At 34.6% G+C, this 13,852-nt stretch overlaps 1 protein-coding gene across 4 annotated transcripts in view; it reads right to left on the bottom strand.

Annotated features, from left to right (window-relative positions):
• ERBB4 (erb-b2 receptor tyrosine kinase 4) overlaps positions 1 to 13,852 on the bottom strand; it is a 995,253-nt gene that overhangs the window by 270,129 nt on the left and 711,272 nt on the right. For all 4 annotated transcript variants that reach the window (XM_053672642.1, XM_053672598.1, XM_053672619.1 and 1 more), the window contains exons 8-12: positions 10,945 to 11,058; positions 9,523 to 9,649; positions 4,519 to 4,592; positions 3,536 to 3,626; positions 1,627 to 1,826 (exon numbers count right to left, since the gene is read on the bottom strand). In XM_053672642.1, coding sequence (XP_053528617.1) covers positions 1,627 to 1,826; positions 3,536 to 3,626; positions 4,519 to 4,592; positions 9,523 to 9,649; positions 10,945 to 11,058 — 606 coding nt within the window. The remainder of the gene's footprint in view (positions 1 to 1,626; positions 1,827 to 3,535; positions 3,627 to 4,518; positions 4,593 to 9,522; positions 9,650 to 10,944; positions 11,059 to 13,852) is intronic.

The following is a 13,852-nucleotide window of genomic DNA, read 5'->3' as shown; positions in this document are numbered from 1 at the left end:
TTTGTTTTGTTGTTTTGAAAAAAAGTAGAAGTAGTGTATAACCCTGACTTAGGGAGATATTTATAAGTTAGTGTTGAAAATTATCCTTTTTATTTCTGTGAATAATCTACTCTATCTGAGACATGTACAAACATGTATATAGTGCTGTGGGTATAAAGGTCAGAACTAAAAAAAAGAAAAGAAAAGCAACTTTCTGTCAAGAATCAGAAATGTGCAAAACCAAGGATATAATCCAGGCCACATTATAAGATACATCTCATTCAATGCAAACATCTCTTCTGCATATTCTGACATTTGATGAAATTCTGCACTTCTCAAGTCTACATGGGACTGAAGAATGTGTAAGAACTTAAATTTCTCCAATGTAGGGACCTCATGTTGCAATAGATCTCTTTTCTCTGAAAAATATATTTCCAGATCTGAAACAGCTAAAATAGTTGCTTACAAATTATATTTTATGAAAATTGCTAACCTGAGTTACCTTAAACCCCTTATAAAACAAGATATTAAAAATAAACTAAGTTGCTACTACACAAAGTAGTAAGCTTAGATCATGTTGATATCCTAAGAGATTATTATTTTTTAAATAGCAGAAGAGGGTATAGAGGGGATAAGTGGTGATGGAAATTCTTTTTTAAAAAAGGGAAAGGAATTTAAAGTATCCTATACTATTTATTTACATATACACAGAAAAAAACATCATTATACATGTTTATAACCCAGTGATTGTTCTAATGATGAGATTAAAGAAATCATAAGACACTCTGATAGCAAAATAATTTTTAGAGGTGTGACTTTTAAGTAGGGCTCACTCATCATTACAACTAGAATATGTATTTCCAGACAGATCATCTAAATCCCGTCTTTTACCTGATATTCATCATAAGCCAGTCACTTAAATGCATAGAATAGTGCTCTATGATGTAGAAGAGAGAAATACTTGATAGAAAAACAGGGAAGAATTAAGTATTAATCATTGGCATATCAAGTATAAGATAGGAATGGTCACATCTTATACCCATTAAAACATTATTAGCATCTGTGCAACAAAGAAGTGATGAAGAGGATCAACAAGCAGCCAGAATATGTAAGAAAGAGGTAGTGAAACACCTCAGAAATGCATTTATGAAATGAACTTTCTTCTTGAACAGCATTTTATACTTTTCAGAAGAAAACATCTTCATTATTTCCACTACTCTCAAATGGCAAATAACAAATGAGAAGTATTCTATGTCATCAAATTCACATAAAGCAAAGAGAAAATTCACTGGGATGAATTCCACAAACTGATTGGATCCAAAGAATCACCCAGATGCTGATTAAACAGCTAGGTTCCCAGGTTCTGCTTACACCGATTGAATCTTACTCTCCACAGAGGGTACTTGCAATTAGGCAAGATTTGCAAATATAGACTTTTATATATTGCTTTTATATATTGCAAACATATAAAAGCATGCAATATGTTATAAAAATTCACCTACTCTGATTATTTTGTACCAACAATTCTTCAGGGTTGAGGAAGGGAAGGCAACAGTTCTGACCCACTGCTATTTTTAACTGTTTGATCTAATAATGGGAGAAAATGTTTAAAGCATCCATGTTTTCATGTCTGAGCAATGTACTTACTACAGTTTTCAGCTTTCCTGTTGTCCCTGATCACTATTCTTTGGTTGACAGTGCTGAAGAGCGTCGTCCAGTTGATGGTATGATAGTAACACAGGTTACTGTTGTCAGTGATGTAGATGTTTCCTGCACTGATTTCTTTCAGGGACTGGAACTGCAGTGAAGTGATGCCTTGTTGCTTGAGGATAAGTAAGGAGAGGCCACTAAAGAGAAGGCAGAGGAGACACTGAACGATAATAAATAATTTCTGGCAAGGACATTTGTTCTTGAAATAAAATAGCGATGTCACATCTTACTCCAAAAAAAAAAAAGCAAACAGGGCACAAAGAGATCGAGTCAATAGATTTGTGCTCAGAATATTAAATCTTTACATACTACCCACTGGTAGTTTCAAGTGTGACACCCAAAGGAAGAATGTTCATTTTTAGAAGTATGAATATTAATGATATCTCTGTCTACATATTTACCATCAACATAAATGCTAACTGACCCTCCACCCTTAAAGTCTTAAATTCCTCAAAGATGAAATCCTTTGTTAAGACTAATTAAATAAATGTGTATGGAATGGCTTTTTGTCTATTCAAATTAAGATATTAATTGTACTCTAGTTCATAAATTAGAATGGTTTCCAAAGGTAAATATCATAGAGATATCTTTGATATTTTGCTTTAATTTATTCACAGACAAAAATATAATAGTAATATTTAAAGAATGTATAAAGTTAGGATATATTAAGAATGAAAGAGAAGAATGAAATTAAATGTAAATTAAAAGAAGGCTTGTGTAACTGGGGAAAGGATCTCTAAAAGTTAAACAACTATACTGTGGAAACAAATTATCTTTTCAGGGAAATTGTTGTTATTTTAACATACATTTTTGTAGTTGAGTTCCTTTTCCATTCTCTGAAGATTAAATGTGTTTCCAACATTTTAATCAACTAATGAATGTGATTTGAATATCTAAGCTGTCCCCTTTTATTTTATTTATAAATCTAAATGTATATCACTGTTTCACACACACACACACACACACACACAATAAAGGTTGGTCTGGAATAAGTCCAGCCACTGTTAATATAATGAGAAATGTTTGAGGGACATTGATGTAACCTGGCAGCCAAGGAGAGTGGACTGGGATGTGCATGTGTGAACAATGATGACTTCACTGTACTAGTCAGTGGGGGGTGTAGATGCAATTGAGTGAGCATGTGTACTGTGTGGTCGTTGTGTTCAAAATGACTGAGTAGAACAAGCAATCTGCATCAAATTTTACGTTAAGCTTGAACATTCCTCTGCAAAAACTATTCAGATGATTCAGAAGGCCACAGCTATGAGCAACTGGTGATTGGCATCTTCATCTTGATAATAGTAGCTCTATTTTTATTATATGAGTAAAAATATTGCCATCAGACAATTATAACAGTGTCCTTCTGAGCCCTGACTTTTCAGTTGATTATAACTAGCACTGCGTATAGGGTCATGGGCTAATTTCTGAAACATAAGCTCAGTGATGCTTGGTTCCAATGACAGCACCAGAGAAGAAATAAGAACTTCCTGGTATGACATTTGTATTCCATACATCTGGGCTATTTCTAAGTCATCCAACTCTATCTTTTATTTATAATAACATAGAAACAAAAATTAGGTTTAAATTTTATGGTCCTCATCATGTGCTTCATACCTACAAAACATTAATGTTACTGTAATAGTAGGTAGCTGAAAAATCCAAGGTGTATTCTCTATACTCTAAGCACAATTGGGATATTTTTTGTTAAGCTTACATTTGGAATTAAAAGTAGAAACCCAGTATTTCTAGAATCAGTGAATTAATGAGGCTAACGGTTTTGACATAACATATGCATGATGCTACTCTTGAAATCTGACAGACCTCATCTTTGAACACAGAAGCCTACCTATAAAGCACCCTTCCGCCAATGGTCACCAGGTTAGAGAAAACACTGAAGTCCGTCATGTTTGGGGGCCATGATTGTATGTTCAAAAAACCTACAAAAGAATAGGAACATTCAGAGTGTCATTGTCTTAGTGATAGTGTTTAATACTGACTATTCTAGAAATGTGATGAAATGCATTAACCTACAAAAAGAGAAGGGCAATGAATATTTCTACTTTTGAATCATTCTATCTCATACTTCTTCCAAAACTGAGTATGTTATCCAAAGTATCAGGGCTACAATCCTCCAGAAATAAAGAATATAAAAAAATGAGCAGCAAGAATTTATATTTCTCAGAAATATGGAACTATATAATTGTATATGTTAAACTATTTAAATAATTCTTACTTTAATTTATCCTTCCAAAAGCAAAAATACTTATCTAACTAGAATAAAGAGAAAATACAATTTCAATTTGTCTGAAATCCTTTACCACTTTTTACACTTATGACATCAGCTTTCTATCTTGCATTCTAAGGCATATACATGTGCATATATACATATGTGCATATAACGCACATATGTATGTACATAAATAGATAGATATAATATGCCTTAGAACACTCCTCATTGGATTTTATATTTTTAATAGCAAATCCATGTTTATGTCTATGAGCCATATCATCTACTATATCAGGTGCTCTATAAATGTGTTAAATGAATAATACACATTACTCATGCTCAGTAGGACTTCTTGTGAAAAGGTGAAAAGAAAAACATAGATTCAAAGGTCAGTTGACAATTGCAAAACTAGTAAAATGGAAATTTCAAGGATACTTTACCCTTTAAATTCTGTGGGCTTTCAAACCATACAGAAATGCCAAGAAGTAATGACTAGAATTTACTTTGAAAAAGAGTTTCTGATTCCAGTATTGTGTAATATTTTCAAGAAAACAGCAAAAATACATAGTTAATAGTACAACAGTTGCACTTTAGAAAGTTACCTGTTATCTCTCGCACTGTCCGAAAGACATTCAGTTTCTCTGGGTCTATAGCTTCGATTGCATTGTAAGGGTCCCTAGAAAAGCCAGGAGAGAAGTGGTCAGATTTAACACTAAACGAAGCAATACAAATAGTAAAAATGTGACAGTATTTTATTTAAATAGAATTTTAGTTGTCAATAGGACGTTTAGCGATGGCTGTCCAAATTTTTCTAGCCTGGACTGCACGGTAAATACAAGGTGCTCTGAGGACTGTTTAGATGACATAGAGCATCAGTTCTTCATCAAAGGCTGACCTAGATTTGCAGAAATAATTCAGTTTGATTATTCTAGAGAAACATCCACATAGAGCAAATCCATTCATGAACCATTTATTTTATTTTGCTTTACATGTTTGCTCTGAATTGGGAAAATATTCTCTGCACATAAATTAAGTTAGCAAGAACACTGTCTTCTAGGCTCCTCAAAGCGCTCTAACTTGTGAAGAGAGCCTGCAATCTCTTAAGAGGGATAGAAGCAAACACAAAGTTGACTGTTTTCTGTACCTGCACATTTATCTATTAGCAAATTTTCATAATATTATTTATAACATTGTTTAAAAGTTACTCTTTTTATGAGTTATTTAAAGCAATCATGTTCCCTGGGGTTTATTTATATTTATTTTCATAACACATCTATTTGCTTGCATGTATTATATATCACACCAACATTTAAAGACAAAATTTATGACAAATTTAATAATACTCAAAAGGTGGTATAAATTTGAAGATTTTAAAAATGCCATCTTCTAATGCATACACATATTTTATAAATAATGATTTTGATATATATTCAAATATACACATATATATATACATACACAGAGATGTCCTGCCTTCTAAAACTGAACATAAAATATCTTTGAAAGTGAAATGTCTAATATATTTTTCAGAGATCTTCATCTTAAGAACATTTTTTCATGTATTATATACTGGCCATATGAAATAACTGTGCACTTAAATATTAACCCAAACAAACATAGTTATGCCATAACACCAAACATTTCTCAATAATTCAAGCAATGTTTACAGTTCTTAAGGAATACGTAGTGTTTTTAAATGCTTTATTACATTAAAGGGCATTCTGTGCTATACTGAGCAAACAGAAACTTCATACTAACATGTACTCTTAAGAAAAAATTGAAGCCTATATAGTGACCACTTCTTTTCAAGAGATCAAACCTTTTAAGAACAATGGACTTAGGCTTTTTAAGAGGCATGTAACCATCTGTAGCAATCAACTGAGTTTTATTCTTGCTGTGGATATCTGTCATTTTTGTAATTTGCTATATATAAAAATCTATACAAATATATTTATGTATATACGTATACATATAACACACAATATACTGTACATATGCACACACATAATATATGTATGTTATGTGTGTGCATACGTACACTATATTGTGTTATATGTATACATACTATACACATGCACATGTATACATATATGTACACATGAATATATGTGTATATATATCAATTTTTTGTGTTTTTACTTCTTTTTAAATATACTGGGGTGCCATTGGTTAATAAATTGTATAGGTTCAAGAGTGCAATTTTATGATACATCATAAAATCTTCCATCACCATATATTTGACGCCCATTACCTTTTATGATGCCCCCACCCTCCCCTCAGGTAACCACCACACTGGTGTCTGTTTGTGTGTGTCTGTGTGTCTGTCTGTGTGTCTGTGTGTGTGTGTGTGTGTGTGTGTGTGTGTGTGTGTCTGCTGTTTTACCCATCTTTAGGAACCTTCCTTCATGTACAGGGAATAAACACCAGGGGATGGTGATCCACTGGATACAGTTTTAAGTTACAGATAGGCATATGGCCTATCTCCTGGGAATTTCGGTCTGAACCCATTGGTATTTATTTATTCTAGCCTTAGAGCCTTGTAAAAACTATGTTAGTGGTAGCCCTTTCAATTTGATTCATTAACATATTCTTTCATACTGTGAACCTTCCCATGTCTTTGAAGGGAAAAAAATACCTTTGGTTGATTAAATTACTGTTTCAAACTAAGAAGTGTAGTCAATATACTGTACAACTAGTTTAACATGGAGATTTATAGAAGGCTTCAAGAAATACTATAAATAAATTTCCCTAAAATCACACATAAACAATGAATGTTTTCCTCAATCTGACATGAAGATCCTTAAAGGCTTGGCAACTAAATTAAATGTTCTGAAACAATTTGCTCTACTCTTAACTGAAGATATGTAGAATAAATAACTATGTTTATTTATGAATATGAAGCCAAAATATTAAGTTCACCTTCTGGGGAAATTCTTGTCATACTACTTTTTAAATATTTTATTTATTTATTTTTAGACAGAGGGAAAGGAGAGAGAAAGTCAGGGAGAGACACATCAATCAGTTACCTCTTTCATACCCTCAACTGGAATCTGGCCCACAACCTAGCCATGTGCCCTGACCAGGAATCAAACAGGTGACCTTTGGTTTGCAGGACGGTGTCCAACCCACTGAGCCACACCATTCAGGGCTTGTTGCTATTGTACTTGATGGACAAAAACTTTTGTATACAGAAGAAATATCAGCACTACAATAGTAGAATGAACTTTTCACAATTGTTTTTTTGATGAAAAGCAGTGTATAGAACAGCTCTAATAATATAATAAAATATTCTGACTTTATTGAGAAACAGTAAAAATTCAGGGCGAGCACACAATAATGGGGTCAGTCCAAACTTTTACTGAGAACATGTCCAGGTTACAGATATTAAGAAACTCTAGACTGTTCGAATGAAGCCCAATGGACCACAGAAATTTTATACACTTAATTTTAGAGATCTAGGACTCTCATAAAATAAATTGACAGAATTCCACTTACCAACTTCAGAGTACCAGCCACTTCAAATCCATAGAATTATAAAACGAAGAAGTTTCTTAGCTAAATTCAGAGCACGAGTAAGAACACTGGGCTGACTCTGTCACCGTGTTCAGAGATGCAATATAAAGCTCAGTGTTAAGACAGAGAAACAGTTTTTCTCAGTTGTGCTGAAAGCTAGTTTGTCACTCAACCCATTATCACATGTCCGTTATCTGTCACCATTGCAGACTGTCATCTGAATACCTGACACAGTATGGACATGCTTTTTGGGGGAGCATTTAGAGGCTCAAAACTCATGCATGTGAACAATGTTGAACATGACAAGATTAAAAGACTGTTTTTATTCCTATGAATAACCCTAAACACTGCGTTTGGCCTCTGCTTCCCACTCTAAATAAGGAAATAAGAGTGCAGAGTCTATTTGTGTCAATTGCACGATTGTGCTATAACTGAACACCTTCCCTTACTTCTTACTGGATAATTAAAATCACTTTATAAAATTGCTATTTATTTGTGTGTATATGGGCTCTCTTATCTATGATTTTTGTTTCAGAATTGAAGACTATTAGAATGCTTAATATATAAGAGATGGATATTGGTTTGATGGAGATGAAAGCCACTTGTGTAATGCAATTCACGAGGCTGTTTCCAGATCTTTCCCCACCCTGATGGACTGAGGCCAATTCATTTATTATATCCGGGTGGAATCAGGTAATGTGCGTGGAGTAGCTAGGCTTCATTTCTCAGAAGACACTGTTAACATGATGTAATCTGTCATTCATGGTGAAATATGGTTTCTAAAAGTTAAAATATGAGTACATTTTTATGGAGTGTTGCATATGCATCAAATTATATAGCTGCACATCAGTATCAACCCGGTCTATCCAACAGCCAAGGTGGGCAATTAAATCAGTGTAAATAGATTCGAAGAGCCAGCGGGGACTCTGGTAAATTTGAATGAGTGTGTCCCATTGCCAAATGGTGAGCACTCTCTAGCCTGAACAGACTGTTGACATGTACAAACGTGGGCTAAGAGTAATCAAGTGCACATATTTTTAAAAAGAATTTAGAAATCTTGACCTTTAAAAAATACTGCATGAGCCAAATATAGCATATCTGGGATAGAAAGTATATACATATCATTAGAGTATCTGGCATGGACCCATATTAAAAGCTACATTTTAAAGTGAAGAAATGTTTTATGGAACAAGACTTATAGTAATTTATTTGAATAGAGAGAAACACTGTTTTATTCCTCTTGCTATTTCTAGTAGGACATATTTATTCGAAATGTGTTTGGTTATGTTGCTTCTGGAAATAATATGATATATGTTTCGAGTAAGATTTTGAACTGAAATATGTGAGTGATATTCTTATCTGTAGCCAGTAGCACCAATATTTAGAGATTAAGTAGTAACAGAGACAAATAGATAAAATATGAAGTAAACTATTGACATTTTTGTTGCAATTGAAAGGCTACAAACTGGGTTGTTTTCCTAGTTAAAACCAGCAGGTGGTTCTGTACTGACGGAGCCCAGAAAATGTTACAATTTTTACTGCGAAAATGAAATTCATTTTATAGATCCCTTACCACGGTACTAACTTTCCAACCTTAGAAAACAGAGAAAAACACATGTGAAGTCAAAACAAAGTTCTGAAAGCTCAGGAAAATTTCAACTTCCTGATTTGCTTTTTGTGAGATACATTTTTAAAGAAATATTTACTTATGATGTTTTAAACTGATTGTTTAGAAATTTAAATGGAACTCGCCACGTCACCCATTGCTATTGCTTCCCTAATCATATCTAAAAATGTATCAAGTTTGCTGGAATCTCCAGATCAAATGAGAATGCTCTCCAAATATTTGTTAGCTTGTACATAAAAGTATGTTTTTAAATCTGAGTAGCCACTCCCGTGCAATCTGGGTGTGTCCCACACTTGGGTTTACCCTCCGTGCTGGTGAAATATGACATTTGATTTGCTGGAGAAGAGCATTTAATGTGGGGCAGAACTCTTCTGGGTCAAAAAGAATCAAGCAAACAAAGCTAAAGATGTGCTTAAGCTTTGTCTACACTTCATAAAATCATTTTCTGCAAAAATTTGGTACTGACCCATGAATACCAGTGACAAGAAAGATCAAATTCCCATTGATTTTGGTGCAGTTTATGAATCTGTCGATGTTACTGGAATCCACAGTCTGAGCCGACACCAGTGATCCCGTGCCAATGCCGTCACATGCTGGAGAAACAAGATTCACAGTCAGGATACTGAGAAACTTTATTTTTTTCAGTCAATAAATCATTGCATTTTCATTATAAACTAACATTTTGTCACTATAAAATTAAAATATTATCATAGGAATTAAATGGCTTTCTAACATATATAATAATTCTTTCATGCAACATTTGCTACTGGGCCGGCAGTGTTCCTGTATTATTATCTAGTGGCCATGACTCACAAGAATTGTATTTTGTATCAAAACCCAGTATACACACATAGCAGATGCATAACTAAAATGATACTTTGAATAATCAAAACTTGTCCTTACTACATATATTAAGTCACTTCATTTCTAATTCATCCCAAAATATTGTTTTTAATACTTTTTAAATGCTGGTCACTGAAAATAATTTCATAGGCTGATAATGGTCTACAACCTCCAGTTTTAAAAGTACTTGTCTAATTAAGAATATATACTAACAGAGTGATAATGACATGTGTTGAGTTATAATTACAATAAGGAGCCATCTAAACGTTTATACTTTAAGTGTTATTTGTGCTTTCTTTAGGCTCCACTTTAAAAAAAAGGAGAAAAAAAGCCCCAAAATGTGTGTGTGTGTGAAGAGAGAGAATGTAGTCTAAAAGTAATTCCAAAATTTGCACTTTTAAAACACAATCCCATTACTTTGAAAAGCTTAATAATATTTAAAGTTTTTTTTTTGAATGGGACTTTAATTTGAGCACCATAGCTGGAAGTTATTTCTTCCTCCACTCAAATTCTAGAACATCAATTATCTGCAACACTTATTTAGCACTTATGGTAAATGTCCTTGCCATTTCCTATATCTTACTCTCAAAATATTTTTTAGACCTGGAGAGTAAATGTCATGTTGCATTTCCCTCTGTACCCTTTTTATGCATAGGAGATGATTGTGGATACATTGGCAAGCAACTAATATGAGTTCTGGATGCTAAAATAACTGTGTGAACCATTGCTTTGCTCATAATGTCTAAGATTTGCTGCATGTAAAATAAAATAGAACTTAATTTCTGAGTTCCTATCAAAGTTAACTTGAGTTTTATCTGGATTATAGTAGCATTTATCATTCAAAATCAGTAATAGACATTGTTACAATTGTGGATAATCCTGAGAACTATTCAAAGTCGTGGAAAAGTTTCTGTGGGGAGGTTTTGCTGTGGGAGTGATATGTTCTGAGAGGTGAACGTTGTCTCCCCACTAAAGAGTAAATGCGTATAAAAGTATAAAAGTAAACTTGTTCTAGGCTCTCTGTTCCAGCCAGAATATCACTCACCTTTTGGGCAAATATCAGTGCAAGGCTTACACATTTTAATCCCATTCTCTTCTACTTCCATCTTGGAACTGGGGCAGGCACGCACACAAGAACTGGAATCGACCACAAAGTTATCTGATAAAAAAGGTAAAATTAGCAATAATGTTGGTGTGCAGCAAACAAACTTAAACAAAAATATTTTACAGTGTGAACATGATTACCATCCTTGATAGCATATATGTCTCTTTCCTTCAAATAAGCCTCTGTATGAAGAACTCAACCTAGAACGGCATCTAGGAACATCCACATTCAAATTTTAGGATGGCGTGTTTGACAACAATGAGCACTTGCTTGACTACAGCTCCACATCCTGAATGGCCCCCTGAGACAGAGTAAATTTCTTTTATAGACTTAGGAAACTACATAACATTTAGTTTGTGTTTTTCAATAGTTTCACTTCATTTCACGTCATGATGCAAGTCAGAAGTCTCAAATACTTCAAGTTACACGAAGCACAAATGAAGCTGAAGTTAAACTGCCTTCAATCAAGAGAGTGAACTTCAATCCAGGAAAAAAATATTTAAAATGTGTTCCATCTTTCTGTGGAGAGCCATAGAAACTGCCCTATAGCTTTATATGATAAAACAAATTAAAATTTGATAGGGCACTGTTAAGAAAGTTGTACAAAATAAGCCAGGAATATCTAATTACCTGACACATTAATAAAGTGTTTAGGAGTCCAGTGATCAGGAATATGCCAAGACATTCTCTCCCAAGAAAAGGTCAACTTTTTGCATGTAGAGTCTCCCACAGTGAGGGGAACACATGATACCTACTATGCCAGTTCGGGTTTTAAAGGCAGCATCCTTCCCTGTCTGAGATTGCTGCTTCTGGCTCAGACTTTGGTATTATGGAAGGCGTCTGGCCTGAAGGGGGCCCAGAGGAAGAACGGCATATGGTGCGGGTGTAGTCTGGGGTGCAAGCAACACTACTGCTGGAGTCACAAAGTCCAAGAGGTGCTATGACATTAGAAGGATATATGGTGGGAAAATACACCATGTGGAGTTATAGCAAATCCCAACTGGGAAATCACATGAGAGACCCCTAGGATTCTTGAGCTAAACCACACCATCTGCAGTATAAATTATACACCGTTTACCAAACAGCTCCTGATATGCTCCTGGGTTATGGTGGGGACAGACACCTAACCATGGGTCATTGACTGACCTTGTTGCCAGACTTGCCCATACAAAACAAAATTTTATTAGAATTATGATGTCATAATGTTGGACAGTTCCATAATAAATCCATTGCAAGATGGAAACAGTAGATTTGGGATAGAATATGAGCTCTGGCAGAGACACAAGAAAACTACATGAGTAGTTGGTCCAACCTCCACATCATCTACCATGGTGCTGGCACCTCCCACCCAGCTCACACCTGTGATTGAGTAAGGACCAAGAGAGGGCATGTGTGGCAAGCTGGCAGATGGGGAGAAAAACTAAGCTTTGTATATGAATGCAAGTAGCTGAAAATAGATGGCAGCTGCTGTGTGCTCTCTCCAAGGAGTGAACTTGAAAGGTAGTGACAGGAAACATCCTACTAGTGGGTAGAGTTTGGAGGAGTGCAAATGATCATTTACTTTGTGTGGAAGTGACCTAAGCTTAGCATTAATAGGAACTCATGAGCAGTGTTTGTCCTGTAAAAAGAAGTGCTGGAAAATCTGGAATTGAAGGGAGTCTGGGGTAGAGGGACATATATGAATCCATGGGAGTGGGAAGGATGTGTGAAGGTAAAGATGCTTGTGTTCTGAGTTAACACCTAACCTATCAGAGGGCATTGGCCATGAAACAAGGCACTTAGATGACACTGTGTCACAGCTTGATGGCACTTGCCTTCCTGTCCCCTTGGGTCTTGATTCTGAGAACACTCCTTGACAAACTACTCTCTGTCTCAGGGGGACCCAAGGAGCAGCAGGCCCATGCGCTGTGCAACAGGTGCCCATCCTTTCTGCAAGGTCTTTAGGAATACCCCTTACTCCACACTCTTGCACTGACTTATGCTGAATAAAATAAATAAAGATTATTAATAGCTTCCTGTGAATTAGGTTCAGTATCTGCAGCCAAATGGGTTTCAAAAAATATTTGTTATTTGGAATTTTTGAATTTCAGAATTCCAGATTAGGGATTATAGAGCAGTATTTAGAAGATAAACATCTTTGTTTTTCTAGTTTAGCTGCCATGACTTATTAGTAAAATCTAGTCAAGATTTAATTTTTAAATACTGAAGTGTTTTAAATTGGTTTGTGATTTGATAAACCTGAACTAGTCCAAGAAAGAAAGTTCATGAGTCACCATATCTAAGGTAATTGGGCATGTAATTTCACAAACTAATTCTCAATGTTTAGCCACTTGCCATTATTTACAATTCAAGATGCTTTGGATGAACCAGTGTAAAGGATAGAATAAAGAAAATGTGAATACTCAGTCCAAATTTTTTGGTACTTCTTCCACTCCAGCCTACAGTCTGGGCCTCAGCCTCAGGACTTGAATTTTAAAAAAATCAAAAACAAAAAAGTCCCCAAACAAACAAACAAACAAACAAGAACAAAGCATGATTTTGACTGTCCTTGGGACCAGGCACCATAATTTGAAGGTAGTAAAATAAGATAACATTTGTCTAAGAAAAGGAACAACTTCATCATCTAGCCCCATTTTACATATAATACTTTCAAGCCCCCTATTGTGTGAAGACACTAGATGGTGAGATAAAGCGTAAGTGTAGATAAGATGTTATTAGATTAAGAACATGTTTGAATATTAAAGTGTTTAAAATGGAAAAAGGTCTACTGTCCTAGAGTCAGTGTATATATATTATATGCTACATATATAATTATTCTTTTAACTTATATAAAATATTTAATAATAAT

Source organism: Artibeus jamaicensis, unplaced genomic scaffold (genome assembly GCF_021234435.1).
Source record: "Artibeus jamaicensis isolate MK-2021 breed Jamaican fruit bat unplaced genomic scaffold, CSHL_Jam_final contig_1015, whole genome shotgun sequence".
Classification (NCBI taxonomy): Eukaryota; Metazoa; Chordata; class Mammalia; order Chiroptera; family Phyllostomidae; genus Artibeus; species Artibeus jamaicensis.
This window is presented reverse-complemented; position numbering and strand designations above follow the sequence as displayed.